Source organism: Suricata suricatta, chromosome 14 (assembly GCF_006229205.1).
Source record: "Suricata suricatta isolate VVHF042 chromosome 14, meerkat_22Aug2017_6uvM2_HiC, whole genome shotgun sequence".
NCBI lineage: Eukaryota > Metazoa > Chordata > Mammalia > Carnivora > Herpestidae > Suricata > Suricata suricatta.
In genome coordinates, this window is record NC_043713.1 from 57,015,194 (window position 1) to 57,038,310 (window position 23,117).

The 23,117-nt window shown below is 37.5% G+C and overlaps 1 protein-coding gene across 2 annotated transcripts in view; it reads left to right on the forward strand.

Moving 5' to 3' along the window:
- The window catches only part of ANKRD12 (ankyrin repeat domain 12), a 123,296-nt gene extending 110,872 nt beyond the window's left edge, over positions 1–12,424 (forward strand). For both annotated transcript variants that reach the window (XM_029922608.1, XM_029922609.1), the window contains 4 exons: positions 1,420–1,518; positions 5,698–5,841; positions 9,807–9,902; positions 10,458–12,424. In XM_029922608.1, the coding sequence (XP_029778468.1) occupies positions 1,420–1,518; positions 5,698–5,841; positions 9,807–9,902; positions 10,458–10,643 (525 nt within the window). In that variant the 3' untranslated portion in view covers positions 10,644–12,424. The remainder of the gene's footprint in view (positions 1–1,419; positions 1,519–5,697; positions 5,842–9,806; positions 9,903–10,457) is intronic.
- The last annotated feature ends 10,693 nt before the right edge of the window (positions 12,425–23,117 follow it).

Here is a 23,117-nt window from a genome sequence, read left to right on the forward strand (position 1 = left end):
GTACTTCATTATCCCATCTTCTGGGAATTACCCTCCCCTCTTCTTTCCCGTCTTATTTTCTTCACAACTCATTTCTCTTAACTCTTGATTCTGGCTCTTCCTTTAAAATGCAGCCTTAGGCATTAACCCTCTCCAAAAAGCTTTTTCTGACACCCCAAGCTGAAAGAAGTAGATGCTCTTCCTCTGGGCTATATAAAGGCCTTTATGATTTTGGAAAACTTTAAAACCATAGCACTTAACTTTACTGTTACTCTTGTTAAATTTTAAAACGGTTCTAAGAAATCGAAATCAAACAAATGTATTCTTGCAGTTAGAGGCATGAAAAATAATCCATCCCAATAAGTTATTTGTCCTATAGAAATTTCCACCACGTTGATTCAACTGATTGAATCCTTATGATGTGCTTTAACATCTTTTTTGATCCCCCTTAATTCCTGTAAATTTTTCACTGATGAGTCCCAGGGAGATCCAAGTTTGATTCCTTGGCTAGAGCTTTCTGTATATGGTGTTATATAATTCTTTTAGCACCACATCAGGAAGCACATAGACTCTGTCCCACCTCCTGAAGAGTCAGAAGAATCAACTAAGTTATCATGTGGTGCCAAAATCTACTGAGATACCTTACCTTACCCCAAAATGCTGACAGTAGTTAGAAGCTAGTCAGGGGGAGAGGGAGGAATATAGATACTCCAAGGGGTAGAGAGAGAATATTAAAGGGATCACAGATGTCGCTTTGTTTTAACAGTAGAGCACATGCATGGATGGAGTTGGCTTCCTTAACCTCCAGCTTCTACCAGAAAGCAGTCCACTTTAATAGTCAGATGGAGATGAACCAACGATAAAATTTTTGGAGTACATGGACAAAGTGGGTTATCGCATGCAAATAAAGAAGTTTGAAAACCGCAAATCTGTTAGAAGATAATCCCATCTTTTTATAAAAGACTTAGTTCAGTAAATGTAAAGCTCAGCACTTTAGCATTTGATTTTTATCATGTCTACAAAGAGACTTACTACTGTACTGAGACTCAGACTGCTGTAATCTTCATGACTATTTGCTTGGGGTTTTTCTGATTTTGTTAACTGCCTCCCCCCCGCCCCCCCGCAATATGTGAGCTGTCACTTACTGATGCTCTGAAACGTGTCTCTGTAGTCAGAAGCTTCCTTAGTCCTTCTAATTTGCTCTTTGAAATTTGCTCTTGCCTCAGAATGAAAACATCTGAGTTTACCAGATGTGTTTCAGACCACTAAAATTGATTGGGAAGTAACAACTAGATGTATAATCGTTATTGTATTATCTAATTCAGAGAACATCAAAACTTACGTTTTCATTAAATGATATACTAAGAAGTTTAATTTTATAACAATAGCCCATTGTTGTAAATAAAACCTAATATTTTTAACTATATTTTTAAAAATTAGATTACACCACCACCTTCACTATCAGATCCACTTAAAGAGCTTTTTCGGCAGCAGGAGGTTGTAAGAATGAAACTACGTTTGCAACACAGTATTGAAAGGGTAAGAAATGTTTAAATTTACATTTATGCTAAAAATAACATTTATGTTAAATATATTTTTAACAGTTGGGGAGCCTGAGTGGCTCAGTTGTTTAGGCCTCCAACTTTGGCTCAGGTCATGATCTCGTGGTTTGTGGGTTCAAGCCCTGCATCAGGCTCTGTGATGACAGCTCAGACCCTGGAGCCTGCTTCAGATTCTATGTCTCTCTTTCTCTCTGTCCCTCCCCCATTCATGCTCTGTTTCTCTTTGTTTCAATAATAAATAAACATTTAAAAAAAATTTTAACAATAGATTATAATGACCTACATCATATATATGTATGTGTGTGTGTGTATATGATATATATATATATATATATATATATATATATATCATAAACACACACACATACACAAAACATACCCACATACACCCAGTTTTCTTAGGAGATTTTCTTTCTTTAGAACCATTTTGGAAAATGAGGGATTTTGTTATCTTGTGCCTATGCAGATAGATGGAGAATTTTTAAACCTGTTTTAAGATAGCTGCCCCTATCTTATGGTTCATTTTTAGTGTATTTGTGATGTATAAAAATCTGTAATAATTTCTTGTTACCATTTGTTGAAGTAAAGCAGTGAGTTCCTAGTTAGACAGTTGGATTCCAAGTTTTGGAATTGTTGCTTGGTACCAAGCTCGTTTAGTGCAGAATACTGTGCTTAGTGTTCCTTTTAGGTCTCCTTTCATATTCTAGTTTCTAGTAGACTGGGCATGGATTGACATGAAAAAAACCTGCCTATTTAGAGAAATTATGAAAGTAATGAATTTCACTTGGATTGACAAAATTATAATGCCTTCTTAATCTTTTGGGAGGGTCGAGGACTTCTGGAACTTGACAGAAACTATGATCCTTCGAAGAGGTATATCCATAGTCATCTAAACAAAAGTATGCAATTTCTTTGATTCATGCAGGATTCATTTCCCAGGCCTAGGTTTTTAAACCTTTTTGTGTCATGGGACCACTGTAAAAATCTGGCAGATACAAAACTTTTTCTCAGAATTATGTTTTTAAATTAATAAACTTATAGCATTGCAAAGAGAACAATAAATGACAGAAGCACTGATACAGATCTTACAACATTGTGCATGACCTATGTCAATGAGCAATTTGTTCTCTGTAAGTTAGGTCATTAACATGTCAATAACTATTTCAACCCTCAGGCATGTTTGAAGCCACTTGATAACATATTTTCATCTGTGCATCTATCCATGTTACAAAAGCCATACTGCCTTACAAACAATTAAGAATTCTTATTTGAACAGTGCAGTTTTCCAAACCTTAACAAATAGTAAAAATGACTCACATCCTTTCATGTATTGACCAACAAACAATTTAGAAATACAGAGTACTAGAAAGAAACTTAAAATGCCTGACCAGCATGACAGCAAACAGTGATACCATTTGGGGGCAATATCTGCAACAATTATGAATTGAAAATCCTTGTGATTTCTGTGAATGGCAAAGTTGCAAATACTTCTGATATTACTGTGGTTTGTGGCCTACGTTCATAATTGAAAGATACGCCAGTTGGCAGTTAATAAAAATAAAGGTACAATTTTTCCCATCCAAGTTCACACATGACCCTCTCCCCAGTCTATCCACAGGCTTCTTGAGAATGCTAGGACTCCAGGTCAGGAACCTCTGTCGTAGGGTCATTTCTCCCATCAAAAAATTATGGTAACACTTGAATGCTGTACTGTGGGAAGAAACACATCCTACAGGTCTCTGCACTTTGGGACATACACAACACATTCTCCAAAGACCTTGTTTGAGAAGCTGTATTCCAGAAGTTCAAAGACACAACATTAAGAACAATGACCTATGCTGAGCGAAGTAAGCCAGGCAGAGAAAGACAGAAATTATATGTTTGCACTCATAGGTCTAACAGGAAAACATGAGAGACCTAATGGAGAACCAGGGGGTGCGGAGGAGGGACAGAGTTGGGGAGAGAGAGGGATACAAAACTTGAGAGACTATTGAATGCTGAGAATGAACTGAGAGTTGAAGGGGAAGGGGGATGGGGGAAAAGAGGTGGTGGTGATGGTGGAGGGCACTTATGGGGAAGAGCACTGGGTGTTGTATGGAAAACAACTTGACAATAAAATATTTTAAAAAAACAAAAAAATAAAAAATAAAAGAACAATGACCTACAGTGGAATGTTTAGGCTATCATTCACATAGCATATCTCTGTTAAGTATTTTAGGGGAAGGGGTCTGACTTCAAATAATACATTTCATGCGGCACCTGGTGGCATGGAAGTCAGTTAAACGTCTGACTTTGGCTCAGGTCATGATCTCATGGTTTGTGAGTTTGAGCCCTACATTGGGCCCTCTGCTATCAGCACAGAGCCCACTTCAGATCCTTTGTACCCTCCCCCCCACTCATTCTCTCTCTCTCTCTCAAAATAAATAAACATTAAAAATAATATATTTCTCATATAGTATTAAGGGATTTTTGGTTATTGGTCTTAATCTCTATATAACTGCAACCAGTTTTTTAGGAAAGCTTTTCTTCTAGCTATGTTTTCTTAATATCTGATCATTCTAGGGGAGATATTTTATCACTCAAAGTCCCACCTTAAACTTGTACTCAAATTAATGCATCCTAAGTGTTAGACTTACCTCTTTTTTGAGTATCATTTGTCACATCAGAATTTAAAAGAGATTTAAAAGGTGTGTGTTTCTTTGTCTTTTCACTAAATTATTAATACAGTAAAACTCTACAGCAATACGTATTTGGATATAATGAGGCCTGCATGCTCCAGTAGGGGAAGGATAAAGTTCTTATCATTACCAAGTTGAGGGAGAATGGGGAACATGGTGGGAACAAGACCAGCCTCACCCTTAATATTCTCTCAGCCCGGCCTGCCAGACAGAACGAACAAAATGATAGATATAACTGGAGGAGTCCTGACTCATTACCTCTGTGCTTGAAGTTCCGGCCATCCACAGGTCCCAGAATTGTCCCCATTGATGTGTAAGCCAAAGAAGACCATTACCACCAGATGGCACAAGTCTATAACCAGTATCATGATGGGTTGGGATCCGTAGCTACACCCTAGGAATTCCCAGTCTGCTAAATGCAGAAGATCACCTACGTTATTCATTAACTTTATGATAGGGTGACTCTGCATATTACATAATTGGAGGTTTTGCACCCCACTTAACACATTTTAAAGCAGGATTGTACTGTCATTGCTAGAGGTTTAAAATTAGCATCAAAGTACAGTGTTTGTTTCTGAAAATATTCATTAAGCTGCTACCATAATGGCACACTACTTCACACCCATTAGAGAGGCTATAATTAAAAGATAATAACAAGTGTTGCCAAGGATGTGAAAAAATCGGAACCCTCATACATTGTTGGTGGAAATGTAAAATGATACAACTGCTGTTAAGAACAATTTGACAGTTTCTGTCCAGGGTAAGCATAGAACTTCCATATGACCTAGTAGCTCCACTTATAATTACCTACAGAAACAGAAAATATACGTCCAAACAAAAACTTGAATCATGAATGTTAATGGCAGCATTATTCATGATAGCACAAAGGTAGTAACAACCCAAAAGACCATCAACTGATGAACAGTAAATAAAGTGTGGTATGTTTGTACAATGGAATATTATTTGGCCATAAGAAGGGATGAAATACTGATAGATGCTGCAGCACAGAACCTTGAAAACGTGACATGAAAGCCAGTCATAAAGTACCACATATTATATGGATCCATTTGTAAGAAATGTCCAGAGTAGGTAAATCCACAATAATAAAAGTAGAGTAGTGGTTGCCAGAGGAAGAGGAGGAAGGGGCCATGACTAGTGGTGGGTATGGAGTTTCTCTTTGGGGTGATGAAAATGTTCTGAATTAGTGGTAATGGTTGAACAGCTTGGTGAACATACAAAAAGTCACCATTGTACATTTTAAAAGATAATTTTTAAAAAAGAGACTGGCACTTTGGGAAAGAGCATTTACTTATTACTTTTAGAACACTTGGAATTCTCAGATCTCTCAAGCATTCTGTAAATAAAAAACTACTCTGAGATTCAAGCTCTTTAGTACATTTTAAATGATTTTACTTGAAAAACAAGTGATTGAAGAATTGTATGTGGTTTTTTTTTTTTTTCATTCTTGGTTCAACTAGGAAAAACTCATTGTATCCAATGAACAGGAAGTTCTACGAGTTCATTACAGAGCTGCAAGAACATTGGCAAATCAAACACTGCCATTTAGCGCGTGCACCGTTTTACTGGACGCAGAAGTATACAGTGTGCCGCTGGATGCTCAGGTAAGGTGGCTTTATCTTTCTCATCTGTTAAAAAAAAAGATTAAACTAGATCAGTAGATTTCAGACTTTCTTAAGTCATCAACCGTTTTTATCCAAATGAAAGTATTCAGAGATATTTGAAAAAGCTATTAAAAATAATTGGATCTTAAGAAAGAACTATTTAACTCTGAGAAAATAAAAACTGGAAAGGCCACTGAGTGACTGTACATAATACAGCTTTATTTTATTTATTTTTTATTTTTTTAATTTTTTTTTTAATGTTTTATTTATTTTTGATACAGAGAGAGCCAGAGCATGAGAGAGGGAGGGGCAGAGAGAGAAGGAGACACAGAATCTGAAGCAGGCTCCAGGCTCTGAGCTAGCTGCCAGCACAGAGCCCGATGCGGGGCTCAAACCCACGAATGTGAGATCTGACCTAGGCCGAAGCCGGAGGCTTAACGGACTGAGCCACCCAGGCGCCCCCATAATACAGCTTTAAAGAATTTAAATAGAAAAATGAGTGATTTTTTTTATTTTTTTAGTTTATTGTCAAATTGGTTTCCATACAACACCCAGTGCTCTTCCCCACAAGTGCCCTCCTCCATCACCACCACCTCTTTTCCCCCGTCCCCATCCCCCTTCAACCCTCAGTTCATTTTCAGTATTCAATAGTCTCTCAAGTTTTGCATCCCTCTCTCTCCCCAGCTCTCTTTCCCTCTTCCCCTCCCCCTGGTCCTCCATTAGGTTTCTCCTGTTCTCCCGCTAGATCTATGAGTGCTAGACATATGGTATCTGTCCTTCTCTGCCTGACTTATTTCGCTTAGCATGACACCCTCAAGGTCCATCCACTTTCCTACAAATGACCATATTTCATTCTTTCTCATTGCCATGTAATACTCCATTGTATATATATATACCACATCCTCTTGATCCATTCATCAGGTGATGGACATTTAGGCTCTTTCCATGTTTTGGCTATTGTTGACAGTGCTGCTATGAACATTGGGGTACATGTGCTCCTATGCATCAGCACTTCTGTATCACTTGGATAAATCCCTAGCAGTGCTGTTACTGGGTCATAGGGGAGTTCTATGGATAGTTTTTTGAGGAACCCCCACACTGTTTTCCAGAGCGACTGAATGAGTGATTTTTAATAACTGAAATTAACAGTTTAATTGTGTTACTAGAGGCTGGACTCTAGACCATCTAATATCTTGAGGTCTTTTAAAGTTGCATGCGATTACAGAGTAATTGAATTAATTTTATTTTTATTTACTTTATTTATTTATTTATTTATTTATTCATTCATTGAGAGACAGAAAGAGACAGCACGAGCAGGGGAGGGTCAGAAAGAGAGAGAAACACAAAATCTGAAGCAGGTTCCAGGCTCTGAGCTAGCTGTCAGCACAGAGCCCATCAGCAATTCAGCTAATGTTCCACAGATGTTTGTCCCCACCTGTGGGTTGAATTTTGCATCTATTGAGATAATCACGTGCATTTTTCTTATTTATTCTAATACAATGAATTTTACTAATAGATTTTTCAAATTTCAAACCATGATATAATACTGAAATAAGGACTATTTTGTTATGAAGTATTATCCTTTTTACATATTGTTGGATTTGATTTAATATTTTCATGAAGATTTTTAGTGTGTTCCTTGGGAATATTGATCTGTAATTTGCTTTCCTTGTAATATCTTTGATTTTGGTGTCAGAAAGACATTGGCCTCATAAAATGACTATGTTTCTTCCTGTGCTAACTTTAGAAAGTGAGTATATAGAATTAATAGTATTTGTTCCTTAAAGGCTTTATAGAATTTACCAGTTAAACTATCTGGAACTAAGGTTTTCTGGGTTTGGAGACAGACAGACCGAGCATGAGCAGGGGAGGGCCAGAGAAACAGAGGCCAAATCTGAAGCAGGCTCCAGGCTCCGAACTGTCAGCTCAGAGCCCCATGTGGAGCTTGAACTCAGGAGCTATGAGATCATGACCTGAGCCGAAGCCAGATGCTTAACTGACTGAGTCACCCAGGTGCCCCAATTTTAGGACAATGTAAATCAAGCTACAAGAAAGTCTCTTGAAGATTTCTAGTTCAGAATGGTTGGGTAAACATAACTTAATTTTTTTTGTCCCAAAACTCATTGAAATGACAAAAGACATGTCAAAATAAAAACCAATCCATAGCAAAACTGGAAATCGAGATGGAAGGCCACTGGAACAAAACACCATGACATTTCTGATAAAAAGACACAGAGAGGGACACCAGGGTGGCTCAGTCAGTTAAGCATTCAACTGTTGATTTCAGCTTAGGTCCTGATCTCGAGGTTCATGGAATTGAGCCCCATGTAAGGGCTCTCAGCTGACAGTGCAGAGCCTACTTGGGTTTTTCTGTCTTCTTCTCTGCCTCTCCTCGAGTTATGCACGCACACACTCTCCCAAAATAAAGAAATAAACTTAAAAAAAGATAAATGAGAACATATTGATAGTAAAATACAGCAGAGTTGAGGAATCTATACCCCAGATAGCTTATAAAGAGAACTTCAAAAATAAATGAATTTCCCTAGTAAACACTTAGAATGATCCCAAAATCAAAGACTAAAAGAGGATCAGGCTAAAGGACAGAAGAACATAATCATTCTCTTGAGGAAAATTATGGAACTCTTATCTGTCCTTTTACAGCTGCCTTAAGAGTAGAAGATCTGTCAGCTGGATAGCAGGCTCCTATCAGAATAACCTCCAAAAAGCAAAGGAAAAGGGAAATAAACAATTCTACCTTTCCTGGCTAGGGGCTTGGATCATACATTAGCCTACTTTCTCATTTTACCTCTTCTTTTCAAAGTCAGTCTGTAATGTTAATAAAATTCAATAATAGGGGTGGCCTGGCTGACTCAATCAGTAGAAGATGCAACTCTTGATCCTGGGATTGTGAGTTCAAGCCCCATGATGGGTAGAGAGATTACTTAAAACCTTATAAAAAATTAAAAGATTGAACAATAAAATTTTAAATACACAAAAATCTTATGAAGGATCTAGGGGAAAGGAATAACAGATAACAGCTGAAAATGTGAGCATCTATTTGATGCCTGGATGGCACTGGTATAATAGCAATAGTAGTAATTACAGCAGATGTTTAGTAGAGTGAATGCTGCCTTTAGGTGAAGACTTCAGAGACTCTTAATCTCGTCAAAACAAGATTAAAAGAGGTACTCATTCTGAGGTGCCTGAGTGTAGTTCATTCAGTTAAGCATCTGACTCTTGGTTTCAGCTCGAGTCATCATCTCACGGTTCGTGGGATCACACCCCATGTCTGCTGTTAGCACAGAGCCTATGGGGATTCTCTCTTTACCTCTCTCTCTGCCTCTCCCCCACTTGTGCACACACACTCAAAAGTAAACATTTCTTAAAATATTAAAAAAGAGGTACTCCTTCAATTTTACAGAATAGAAAATTGAGAGTATGTAATTAGTTCAAGGCCACACAAAGCTGACATTTGAATACAACCTATCTTAATTCCAAAACTGATACTCTTAAGAGTTGATCCAGAAAATCTTGATGATCACTCCAAAATCTTGGTCCTGGAATAAATGTTGGTCTCAAAGTCCTGTCTCCCACCTTAACACTCTTTCTCCCTATATATGGTAAACATGAACATTAAAAGGAGATATGAAATTAATTATACTTTAATAGGAATGTCATGGGTGTAGTATTTAATATGACATGCCTTTTTGAGAATCATCTTTGACTCACAATGTAATAGGATTCTATTTAATAACTAAACCCAGTATCTTGGGAATTCTGATAATCTGTCTATTCAATATGGAGCTAAATGCTTTATCAAATTTTTTAAATATCCAAATTATATTATTTTTCTTTTTCAGATCTGCTTCTGTCATTTCTTCCGTCATTATGTTACACACAATGGGATGGCATGTAGGTTTTTAAATGGTTGTTGGATAATATTAACTACTTACATTCTTTTTCAGTCTGATGACAGTAAAACTTCTGTGAGGGATCGCTTTAATGCAAGACAGTTCATGTCTTGGTTACAAGATGTGGATGATAAATTTGACAAGTTAAAGGTATGTATGTTTTAGAAATTCAGTTTAAATGGATGCTTCCCCCTTAAGCAGAAACTCCAGCTCTGTTAGGAGTGACTAGGAAAGGAGATAGCAATGAGGCATCCTCACGCTGACTACAGTTAGAAGCTAAAGGAAAATGAAGACCACAAATCCATTTTTCAGGAGCAGTGTAGTAAAAGATGAAACTGTCACAGAAGCAGTTTCTAATGGGCATCTTCATGCTTACTATCCAAATTACAAGTCTGGTTTTAGTTCTAACATGTGAAAGAATGGGAGAGCAGTAAGAGAAAGAGTACGTTCTGCAAAGTAATTGATAAAGAAAATTACTTGATTTGATAATTTGAAATCTCACTATTTGAAAAAGCAGTTTCAAGTTAAAGTCTGTGAGATAAGATAGTTGTGAAGTTGCAGACTCAGAAATAGCATATATAGGCCAGGTAAAGCAGAAATGGATGTGTAATTAAAAAACTTAGTCCCTCAAGAATCTATGGATGATACTAATTTTTAAAGCAAACTTACAGAATAATCTATTAACTCTTCTCTTCTTTTCCATAGACCTGTCTTTTAATGAGGCAACAACACGAAGCTGCAGCTTTAAATGCCGTCCAAAGATTAGAATGGCAGCTCAAACTCCAGGAACTTGATCCTGCCACCTATAAATCTATCAGCATTTATGAGATCCAGGAGTTCTATGTTCCCCTCGTTGATGTTAATGACGATTTTGAGTTGACTCCTATATAGCAACCGTTACTTCTGGTGGTGTTGTCTTAAACTGATCCAGCTCAAGAGTACTAAACTGGAACACTGCCTTTTGAGAAAAATACTGATATTCTGCCTTTACAGTTGTTTAATAAAGTTTGACTAAAGTTGGTTATGTAGTAAACACTGTCATTTTATAAACAATGAAAAGAATTATTTTGGATCCCAGATCCAAACAGTTTCTATCTGAAATCTATTATTTATATTGGTGAGAGGTAACTATTGCATTAGAGCATGTTGACCAACTGTGGGAGACACTTTAAAAAAGTTGAGACTGCTAACAGCACTGGAAGTTGTTAGCACTACTAAGTAACAAGGTAACCACTAGTATTCAAATCTCTTTCAAGTTTTATTAAAATGTATTCATAAACTAAAAGATTCAGTTCCTACCAAATAGTTTCTAATGTGGAAGAAAACTTGGCACAAAATTTCTTCAGTTTATTATATCTGTAAATTAATTGTACAGCTTTCTTTTCAAAAGTTTTAATATTGTCTTCCTTTTTAATAACTTATTTTATACATATTGTGCAAATGTAAATCTTGTAATTAATGGTCAAAATGTATACAAAGGGATTGGTAGTCAAAACATGTACAAAGAAATAATTGTAAAACTGTTTTGTCTGATGTTCTGTTGGACCAAAGTTGTAGTTTGTATGGAGTGTAGTAGTAGTGTGTTCACATAACAAAACTTTTAAATAAGGCATGCATGTGTTTGAGTTAGCTTGTTTTCATCACCATAACTGTAAAGGTTGTGACTTAGTTGTACTGCATGCTTCCTATAATTTAACTCTCTCCATAAGCGATGCCTAAAGTAGTGTAAGGTGTTTTCATGCCAGTCTCCTGGGATAGTACCTATGACTGACTATGTTGAACATATTATTTAGAATTAGTCATACAAAGAAACAGCTCTCTTTTCATCTCACAGTAGAACCTATTCCCCTCTCCCAAAATGCCTTTGAGTGAAAATTCTGAAATTGTAAATGTCTATTTTAATACTCAAGTATGAAAGATTCTGTGAATATATGTAAATATGTTTAATAAATTTTATTGGTCATGTTAAATCATTGTAAAACTTTTTTACATTGCTTAAATATAATGTTTTAAGCTTAATAGCCTTTGCACTTTTAAAATAAAAACAGAGTACTCAAATCAAAGAAGAGATACTTGGTAGTCAAAATACGTACAAGAAACAGGCATATTCTGATCAATCTCTGCAATGTTTATGAAAAATTAATTAATATGTTGTATTTTTTCCTTGTATCAAGATGCAAAACATGTAATTTTCAGAATTTTATAATCAAAAGATTTCGTATGCTGTTTTTAATAAAATAATTAGCAATATACTTAGAAAAAGTCCAGTTTCTCCTATACAATGAGGTAGATTAAATATTCAGGAATATTTCAGATCTGAAATCTGCTAAACTTCTTAAACATTTTTGAAAGGAAAATTAGGTTATATGTAAAAGTGAACCTAAGTATGTGAGATAAAATTTACAGATCTTTCCACAGTACTTTCTTGAATTATAAAATAATATTGGATGTTTTTTATTCTGATAGAGAAAAAAAGAATATATGAGGAATAAAGTGACTTAAGCTCAGCATGCAAATTGGAAATCTCAGCTAACAGGAGAGAATGTAAGAATTGAAGTTTCAGAGTGCAAAGGTATATATTAAGCTTAGGGATTTTTGAATTTTTACGTCAATTTATATTTTAATTCATACTGTACCTGGCATGCGCAATAAAGCAGCACGTGCAAAAAGTACACAGTGCAAGGACTTTATTATAAAAGTTGGATGTAGTGTTCTTTAGAAATTTAGATGAGAGATTTGGGCCTTTTTTTATTGGATAAATGGGGCCAAGAAAGGCAGGGTAGATTTTGAAGCGCTGGTTTTGTTGAGGTTAAGTTTATTAAGGCTGGGAATATTGAAAGCTAATTTATAAAAGCAATACTTTTTAACATGAAAAACTTAATGCAAATTTTGTTTATACTTTTGGCTAAAAATAAAAAATCAAGATTATTGAGCATTGAAGTCATAGAAAATATGAGAGGGATAAATGTATACAGTATTTTGTTCTGAGGGTCCAACTGGAAAAGGAGGAGAAAAAGCACTGATTGCCCAAACAGAACAAGCTGCAGAAGAGAAAAAGCAAGAAAGCAGGAATCTGGCAAATTTTAAGTTGTCCCAGCTTTTTAAAGTACTAACTCCCGTTCTCACCCTCTTCAATGGTACCTCAAGTTGCTGGGGCCTCTCTGTCATGATTCTGCTTCTGCAGATTGCCTTTGTAAAGTGACTCAAAGCTAATCGGATAGCTTAAAAGAAAAGTGAATGTCTTCTTGGTGGGAATTTATACCTAAGTAGTTAAGAGCTTTGATATTAAAGATTTTCTGAAGCTCTGAAATGCTAGTAAAACCTGGGGTATATACCTAAAAAGATTTAGGATTCTGAAAGAGAAATAAAGGATGGTTAGTTTAATCAGTGATTTTTTTTAACTTCAATATCATGAACAAGATACTAAATTGTACCTAAGGATTTGTATTTCTTTAAATCTTGTTCTAAATCATATCTGTTTAATAAATGACTAGTTGATATTTGTGCATGTTATTTAATAAAGAGTTATATTTTTATAGAAAAAATAAGAGTGAAATGTGTGCTAAATGGTTTTTGTTTTTTGGTTTTTTTTTTTTTTTACTTTCCACTCTCCGGAGGACGGGGGACCAGCCCACGTACCCCCAGTCGAACGGTCCCGAGTAGGTGGTTGGTGTCAGCGAACTATCTATAGGAAAGAAAGAAGACAGACAACGTGAATGGTGGTAAAGCCACACTTTACTAAGAAAGTCAGTGTCTTTTATGCCATAGGGGTTTACACATTTTTTTTTTTCTTTTTAATGATTACAAAGCTTATGGTCCTTGAGAGAGTAAAAACATGCCCTGGGAAGGATCATTTTTTATCACAAAAGAAAGAACAGCCGTGAGAACAGAAGTAAAAAAGCAGGAATGAGGGAGTCTGTCTCTCAAACAATCTTCTTTTCTTCAAGGTCCTTTAGCAGTTATGTCTGGGCAAGACACTTATCATTCAAGGGGTTAATTTTAGAGGATTCTGTTTGCCCCAACAGCAGGCAATGAGCTGGGAACAGAAATAAAGTAAGGGAAAGCAGGTGCCACTAACTGGCCCATGTTGATTCAAAACTTAAAGGTATATGCCTCCATTGCTTTTGCAAAGCAATGAGAAAAATCCCAGATTTTTTCTCCTGCGCCCCAGAGGCATAGCATCCATGGTCACTTATGTAGATTCTCCTGTGTCCCGGAGGCTTGGCCATCAAAGGTCGCTCTGTGGGAGGTTTTTTGGCCTGCTGGGCCCCAACACCACTCCCATGTGAATCTAAGCCAAACACCAGTGTTTACCTGGGCAGTAGCAAAAATGCAGAAATACTCATTTTGGGGAAACAGGCTTGGAAGAACAGTTCATGTCTATTCACTAGTAATGTTGCAAAAATGAATTTTAAATGTTAGATATGCTGCAAACTTCACAAAAATCTCAAGCAAAGCCCCATAAGGCTCAATTTAATTGAGTTAAGAATTATACATTCTAGAAATTGAATGTAGTGCTAAGTCTATATTGTTATTAGTTATCCAGAAAGCAATATTTTTAATTCTATCTCTGACACAAAACTCAAATGTTTTATATAGATGAAATTGACTTAAAAACTCATGAGATAGTCTTAGTATTTTAAAGAAAGTATTATTCATGATTTCTTAAAAAGTCTTCAAATATTTAAGGCAAATAGATTGTTTAAAGACAGTCATCTTGGGAAAAGCTTGTGTAAAGCTTAATTGATTAAATATCTCATAATTCATTTTCTTGGTGGTTTTTTGACATTTAGTCTCCATTGTACCTAAAATGGAGTTACAAAGTCTCCACAGTAGTCATTACCCAAAATATTTCCAGTCAGTAAAACTGGAGTTCATAGAGCAAACTGAGGCAAATACAGTTTAAATAATTCCCTTCATCAAAATATCAAAAAAAAAAAAAGTACCTAGAATTATAAGTATTAGCCTAAAGATTATTTACTTAAAAGTAAACACAGTCTTCATTGTAAGAGAACTCAGTTTTATTAGATGGATTACTTACACAGAATTTATTTATGGGTCACATTTAACTCTATCAATGACTTTTTCAATGCCTTAAAAAAAACTATATGCTGTGTCAAAATATCTGAGTACTCCTAGATAAAAAGCTTTTAGGTGGCCACCTTTTTCTCCAGTTGTGAAGAAAATTGTGCTGTTCATGCACAGAATTAGGCATATGTAGCATATGTTTACAGATTAAAGAGCATCCCTGTGTTCTCATCACTTAGCTTGAGAGATCATTATCAATACATTTCTTCTCCGTGTTTTTGTTTTTAAACTGACAAATGTAGTTTTAAAAAACAAAACAAAAAACAGATCTTATATAGGCAGTGGGTTTTGAGTCCTGACAAGTGTATACAGTCATGTTACCATTGCCCAAATTGGGATTATTTCCAGCTTCTTTCCATCTCCACAGAAAGTCCCCCTGTGCCCTTTTTGAGTCAGGGGCTCCCTTCCTACCCCAGAAGCAATCACTGTACTTCCCATCACCATATATTGCTTATACCTGTTCTTGAACTTCATATAAATGGAATCAAATAGTACATAGTACTTTCTTGTGTCTGCCTTCTCTCTCTCAACATAAGATTTTGAAATTCATGTATGTTGCATATACCAGTAATCTGTTCCATTTTCTTAATGAGTAGTAGTATATTGTACAAACTTGTTTATTCATTCTCTTGTGGACATTTGGATTGTTTCCAATTTGGGGGCTTCTATAAATAAAACTAAACATGAAAATCCTTTTGTAGACATATTCTTTCATTCTTGGGTATATACCTTGGGTTATTAGGTCATAGAGAATAATTGTATGTTTAACGTTATTAGAAACTGACAGTTCTCAAAAGTGGTTGTACTATTTTATACCCCTACCTATGAGAGACCCAGTTGTTCTGAGTCTTCAATATTTGGTTGTCAGTCTCCAGTTTCAGCAATTTTGGTGGGTGTATAAGTGGTACCTTGTGTCTTTAATTTGCAGTTCAGTGATGACCAATGAGTTGACCATTACTTTTCATATGCCTTTTGACCTATACATATTTTGTGAAATGTCCTCAAGTGTTTTGCTCATTTTTTCATTGGGTTGTCTTTGTTACTGATTTGTAGGGATTCTTTAAATATTCTGCATATAAGTCCTTGGGTCAGATACATTTGTCCTGTGGGGTGCCTGGGTGACTCAGTCCATTGAGTGCCTGACTCTTGATTGTCTCAGGTCATGATCCAAGGATCATGGGATTGAGCCCCACCTTGGGCTCTGTGCTGAGTGTGGAGCCTACTTGGGATTCTCTCTCTTCTTTCTTTCTGCCCCTCTACCCACTTGTGCACATGCTCTCTCAAAACTTAAAAAAAAACTTTTTCTAATCTTAAAATCAAACTGATTCCAGGTAACTCAATTGCATGACTGAATCTAACCCATCACTAAAGGAATATAACAAAACCCAGTAACCAACAATGGAAAAATTACAATGTCTAGCATCCAACAAAAAATGCTCCTTCCCAGCTTGCTCTCTCTAAAAAATAAATAAAACATTTAAAATTTTTTTCTTTTCTCCAGCTTACTTTATTGTAAGAATGCAGTAGATATTACAGCATGCAGAATATGCATTCATCGACTGTTTATGTTATCATTATGGCTTCCAGTCACCAGTAGGCCATTAGTAAAGTTTTTAGGAAGTGTGAGCAATAAGCCCACTTCCCAATCAAAGGACGGACTTGGAGAGTTTGAGCACAAGGAACAGTGCCTTTAATCAAGGTTCTTGCAAGAGCGGGTATCTGGTGGACAGGCACACTTGGGGCAATTACAGCAGTCAATTCATCTCCTAGCATACAAGTTCCTCCCTTGACTCCTCATTGGCTGAGTACTACAGAGGTCACAGCCTTATTCAGAAGTCGCCTATAACCATGTAAGGCCAAAAAAGTAGTCTGGAACAAATGTACATCCCCTGAGGTACTGCAGGGACTTCAGTTCTTTGGCTCATGCTCACTGCAAAGCCTTCAAAAAATAAGCCTGAGAAATGGAGAGGGGAAGAAGAACCAGGAGGTGAAGTGCCTAAGGGTTTGGGACTCCATGGGGGGTGGAGGGGGGGCGGAGCGGTTTGAACATATTTCCAATAGGTTGTAAACCTACTGTTAACTAGACAGCTTTTACTTGATATTTCTGAAAATGGATCGTCTCACTTTCTTCTCAGAGGGAGTCAATAGTTTTTGTGCTGGAGTCAGCACTTCTAACCCCCATGTTGTTCAAGAGTCAGCCATATGCCCTCTAGAACTATTGGTTCTATTTCTCTGAAGAAGCCTGACTAATGTACCCCTCTTGTTAGGAATGCTTTCATATTCTAGGCATGGCACCAAGGAAAGAGTCTGCAATTCAGCTAAGGATCCTGAATAGGCTCTTCAAAGTTGCCATGACCCATACTCTTGATCTCCTCTCCCAAACCTGCTCTTTTTCCCCCATTCACCAAATGGCACCACTCACAGAGCCAGAAACCTGGGAGTCATCCTCCATCTTCTTCTCCCTCTGCCCTACCTTTTCCCATTTTCAATTTGTCGCCAAGTCTTGTTATTTCTGCTCCAACATATACCTTATGTCCATCCATCTCCACCGCCACCACTTCAGTCCAAACCAGCCTCAGCTCAACTGCGTGACTGCTTTCCCTGCTCCGTCCTCGCCCACTTCAAACTCAGTCCCCATCGATGTATACATACCATTCTGCTGTAAAACCTTCAGTAGCTTTCTGCTGCACTTAGAATCCTTGCCAGGTTTCCAAAGCCTGTGCTAACTGACATCTCCTGTATGACTTTTTAATCACACATCCTCTTTCTCATCTTAGAGCCTCAACACACATTGTTCCCTCTGTCTAGATAGTATTCTGCCCCTTATGCTGCACATGGTTGATTCTGGCTTAAATATCTCTTCACAGAGAAACTCTCCCTACCACCTGGTCTAAGTGGCGGTCTCCCTGTTATTCTCTCTTCCAGCACTTTTAAGTTCCTTCAAAGAGCTCATCATATTTTGTAATTACAGATTTCATTGTCTATTTGTTTATTGTCTGTCTCCTTCCTCCCCTGACACACACACTAAACCTTAAGTCCCAAAGGACAGGTAGCATCTTCTTCATCACCATTGTTACGACATTTCTTGAAGCCTACTTTGTCCCAGGCACTTGATATTATTTTATTTCACCCTCAGAACAATCATATCAACTACATACTTTTTTTTTTTAGTTACAAAGCAGGAACAACTTCTTTTTTTCCCCCAAATTTTTATTTAAATTCTAGTTAGTTAACATAATGTAATATTGTCTTTTTAAAAATTTTTTAATGCTTTTTATTTATTTTTGAGAGACAGAGAGAGATAGCACGAGCAGGGGAGGGTCAGAGAGAGAGGGAGACACAGAATCCGAAGCAGGCTCCAGGCTCTGAGCTAGCTGTCAGCACAGAGCCCTAGACAGGGCTTGAACCCACAGACTGTGAGATCATGACCTGAGCTGAAATTGGACACTCACCTGACTGAGCCACCCAGGCGCCCCTGTAATATTGTCTTCAGGAGTTGGGTGGTTCATCACTTACATACGACACCCAGTGCTCAACACAAGTGCCCTCCTTACTGCTCATCACCCAACTAGTCCATCCCCCACCCACTCCCTCCACCAACCCTCAGTTTGTTCTCTATCCTAAAGGGTCTCTTATGGCTAGCTTCCCTCTCTCTCTTTTTTCTCCCCTTCCCATATGCTCATCTGTTTTCTTAAGTTCCACATATGATTAATCATAAATTTTCCTGACTTATTTCGCTCAGCATAATACACTCTAGCTTCATCTATGTCATTGCAAGTGGCAAGATTTCATTCCCTTTGATGGTTGAGTAACATTCTATATTCTATATACATTCTATAATATAGAATATTCTATATATTATAGAATTCTATATAGAATATAGAATTATATATTATAGAATTCTATAATATTATATATTCTATATATTATAGAACTCTACATATTTTAATTCTATATATTATGTATTCTATATATTATAAAATTCTAATATTTGAATTCTATATATTATATATTCTATATATTCTATATTCTATATATTTGATGGCTGAGTAATATTCAGTAATATTCAGCCATCAAAGGGAATAAAATCTTGCCATATTTATACCACTTCTTCCTTACGCATTCATCAGTCGATGGGCACCTGGGCTCTTTCCATAGTTCGGTATTGTTAATAAACTGTGCACTAATCTTACCTCCATTTTACAGAGGAAGACATTGAAGCATGCAGAGGTTAGGGTACTTACCCAGAATCATGTATCTAGCAATAGTCAGTGCTTAACCCAGGGCTTGACACATAGATCCTCAACCTATTCACCCAATATATATTTCTGTTGAATCATTCAGTGCTTTTTTTCATGGGAACCCATGGGATAAATATCTCTCAAGCATGAATATTTAAAAAATAGTACTTCTAGTTCATTTTTATACTACTAGTACCTTGGATGTTCTTCCTTTGCCTTCACTGTAAGAATGTTTAGAATCAATTTATTACCTTTATCTCAGTGAGTCATTTTTGTGCCACTCTATGCCCAGTGTTACTCTCTTGATCGTGTTTTCCTTCCTTTCAAAATTGCTGTTTATTTGACCCGTGCTGTATCATTATTATTTTTGTAAGCTTCTTCCAACCCTTCCTAGAAAAAGTGAGACATAAATACATGAACAAAAATAAACAGGCACAGCAATGAGATACCACTTTGTGCCCACCACGATGACTATAATTTAAAAAATGGAAGATACAAATGCTGGCAAGGATGTGGAGAAACTGGAGCTCTCATACACTGCTGGTGAGAATGTAAAATGGCACAGCTGTTGTGGAAAGCAGTTTGGTCGTTTCTCAACAAGTTAAATACAGAGTTACCATATGACCCATTCCACTCCTCTATTTATATACACAAAAGAATCAAAAACAAGTGTTCAAACAAAAATTTGTACATGAATGCTCCTAGAAATACTATTTACACAAGCCAAAAGTAGAAACAACCCAAATGTCCATCAGCTGATGACTAGATAAACAAAATGTGGTATATTGGGGTGCCTGGGTGGCTCAGTCAGTTAAGCGTTCGACTTCAGCTCAGGTCATGATGTCACAGTTAGAGCCCTGCTTCAGATCCTCTCTCTCTGCCCCTCCCAACCTTGCACTGGCTCTCTCTCAAAAATAAAAATAAAAACACCCAATTTAAAAAATGTGGTATAGGGGCGCCTGGGTGGCTCAGTCGGTTGGGCCTCCGACTTCGGCTCAGGTCAGATCTCACGTTCGTGGGTTCGAGCCCCGTGTCAGGCTCTGTGCTGACAGCTAGCTCAGAGCCTGGAGCTGCTTCTGGTCCTGTGTCTCCTTCTCTCTCTGCCCCTCCCCCTCTCATGCTCTGTCTCTCTGTATCAAAAATAAATAAAACATTAAAAAAAATTTTTTTAAATGTGGTATATCATATAATGAAATATTATTCAGCCACAAAAAAAGAATGAAGCTTTGATAGATGCTATAACATACAAACCTTGAAAACATTATGCTAAGTGAGGAAGCCTGATACAAAAGGCCACATATTGTCTGACATATTTTTTAAAATGTTTATTCATTTAGTTTTGAGAAACAGAGAGCACAAGTGGGGAAGGAGCAGAGAGAGGAGGAGACACAGAATCCAAAGCAGGCTCTGGGCTCTGAGCTGTCAGCACAGAGCCTGATGCGGGGCTCAGTCCCACAAACCATGCATGACCTGTGAGACGAAGCCAGACACTTGACTAACTGAGCCACCCAGGCAACTCTGTCTGACTCCATTTAAATGAAATGTCCAGAATAGACAAACCCATAGAGACAGAAAATAGACTAGTGATTGCCAAGGTGGGGGTGGGGGTAAAGGGGTTGTGATGGCTTAATGTGTACTGGGTTTCCGTTTTGGAGTGAGAGAAATGTTCTGGAATTTGATAGTGGTGATGGTTGCGTAAAATTGTGACTATACTAAATGCCACCAAGTTGTGTACTTTCAAGTGGTTAGGATGGTAAACTTTATGTTACATGAATTTAACACACAGAAAGATCATTAATTTCCTGGGTACTTGGAGCTCCTCTCTTGTAAGGTGGCTTTGAGGTTATCCTGGGTGGTCTGCTGGCTAGGACACTCCGCCTCCCAGCCAGCCATCCTCCAGTCACTCACCTCCCCAGAGTCTTCCTCTCTACTCTTGCAGGTCTGACCTCCCCTTCTGATCAAGCATAAGCCTCCAGGAAGTCTTTCTGATTATTGTAGCCCCACTGATTTCTGCTGTTCCTTGTTTCTTAATTACTTTAAGCTCTTGACTCCATGCAGCCTTATCTTTTTCACTAATTGTTTTTCACCTCTTTGTTACTATTGTCTTTTTTGGCTAATACAGATGAGGCCACAGGTCTTAGTTTTCATGGACCTTCCAAGGGCCTTAGAATCCCTGCACACAGTGAAATGATACATTAATGACATAATTCCTGCCTAAAAGTAGCTCCTAAAATTAGTTGAGGAAACAAAACATATATACACTAATTGTGAAATATCAGTGCAAATAAATGCTTCAGGGGCTCAGAGCTACTGGGGACTTTAGCCAGGGAAGCCATTCATTTAATCAGTTTATTCATTGAGGACTTACTATGTGCCAGGCACCATGTGTTGAATCATGGAAGGTGATTTTTGATATCTGATAAAGTAATATTTGAACAAGTTTTAAAGAGTGAGTCGCTAGAACAGGTTTTAAAAGTGTAACTAGAAAAAAAATAAGAATCCCGTTGTGAGCAAAAAGAAGAATGTGCAGAAATACAAGACTGGAAAAGCATGAAGAGTGAAAATAGACCAGCTTGACTTATGGAGAGGATTTGTGGGACATCAAAAAAGATATGCATATGCTGGCATGAAAAGATGGTCTAGATATGCTAAGTAGAAAAAAGCAAGTTGTAATGTATTCTTAGCATAATTTCATTTTTCACAAACATATTAATGTATGTGACTAAAGAAAGACAAAAGGTGCACCTGTCTGGTTGGCTCCGTTGGTTAAGCGGCCAACTCTTGATTTTGGCTTAGGTCATGATCTCATGGTTTTGTGAGTCTGAGCCCTGCATTGGGCTCTGCACTGACAGTTTGGAGTTTTCTTGGGATTCTCTCTCTGGGTTCCTCCCCTGCTTGTGCTCGCTCTCTCTCTCTCTCTCTCTCTCTCTCTCTCTCTCTCTCTCTCAAAATAAAGAAACTTTAAGAAAAAGACAGAAGTGGGGTGCCTGTGTGGCTTCAGCTCAGATCATGATCTCATCATTCATGGATTCAACCCCTCATCAGGCTCTGTGCTGACAGCTCAGAGCCTGGAGCCTGCTTCTGATTCTGTGTCTCCCTCTCTCTCTGACCCTCCCCTACTCACACTCTGTGTCTCTCTCTCTCAAAAATAAACATTAATAAAATTTTTTTTAAAGAAAAAGACAAAAAATATACACAAAACTAAGAGCAATTGCTAGGGGCTAAAATGGCCTTATGAAGTCCCATAAGTTAAAAATTTTCCCCACCTAAAGCATGTATTATTTCTGTGATGGGGGCAGGGAAAGCAAATGAAAATAAATTAATAAATATTTTAAATAAATAAGCTACAGAGTTTGGACCTAATTTAGTAGGCAAGAGTAAGCCTACTACTTATACTTGTAAATATTGAATTTTAGGAAGCCTTAGGGGCTTTTGAGAACATTTTGTAAGTATCTCAACAGCTCTTGATAGTCCTTTGCAAATCTCCTCTGCTGAAATAGCATCTTCTTCTGAAAGATGGGGTCTGCATGCTTCCCTAGTGGTCTACTGGGCATCCTGCCATCCCTGGGCACCCCTCCACCCCTACCTTACCCCGTACATCTACATTATTCCCCACCCCCTACCCCCATGGGGAAAATAACCTGCCTGAGTGTTACTTTTACATGGTGGATCAACAACCATTCATAGCAGAGGAAATGACAAGGAGCTTTAGAATATATTTTATATATTTCCTTTTCTAGAGAGAGTGTGTGTGTGTGTGCAAGCATGGGGGGGTGCATGATGGGGAGAAGGGCAGAGGGAGGGAGGGAGAGAGAGAGAGAGAGAGAGAGAGAGAGAGAGAGAGAGAGAGAGAGAGAGGGAATTCCAAGCAGGCATGCTTAACCAAGCCACCCAGGCATCCTCTTTTTGTTTACAACAGGAAGAATTGAGAAGCCTTTAGAAGAAATCCACTTCCTTTCCTCATTCTTTAGATAGTTTTGCAGTACACCCATATCAGACCAGGGAGGAAGGATGGAAGGGGGGGAGGAGAGAGTGA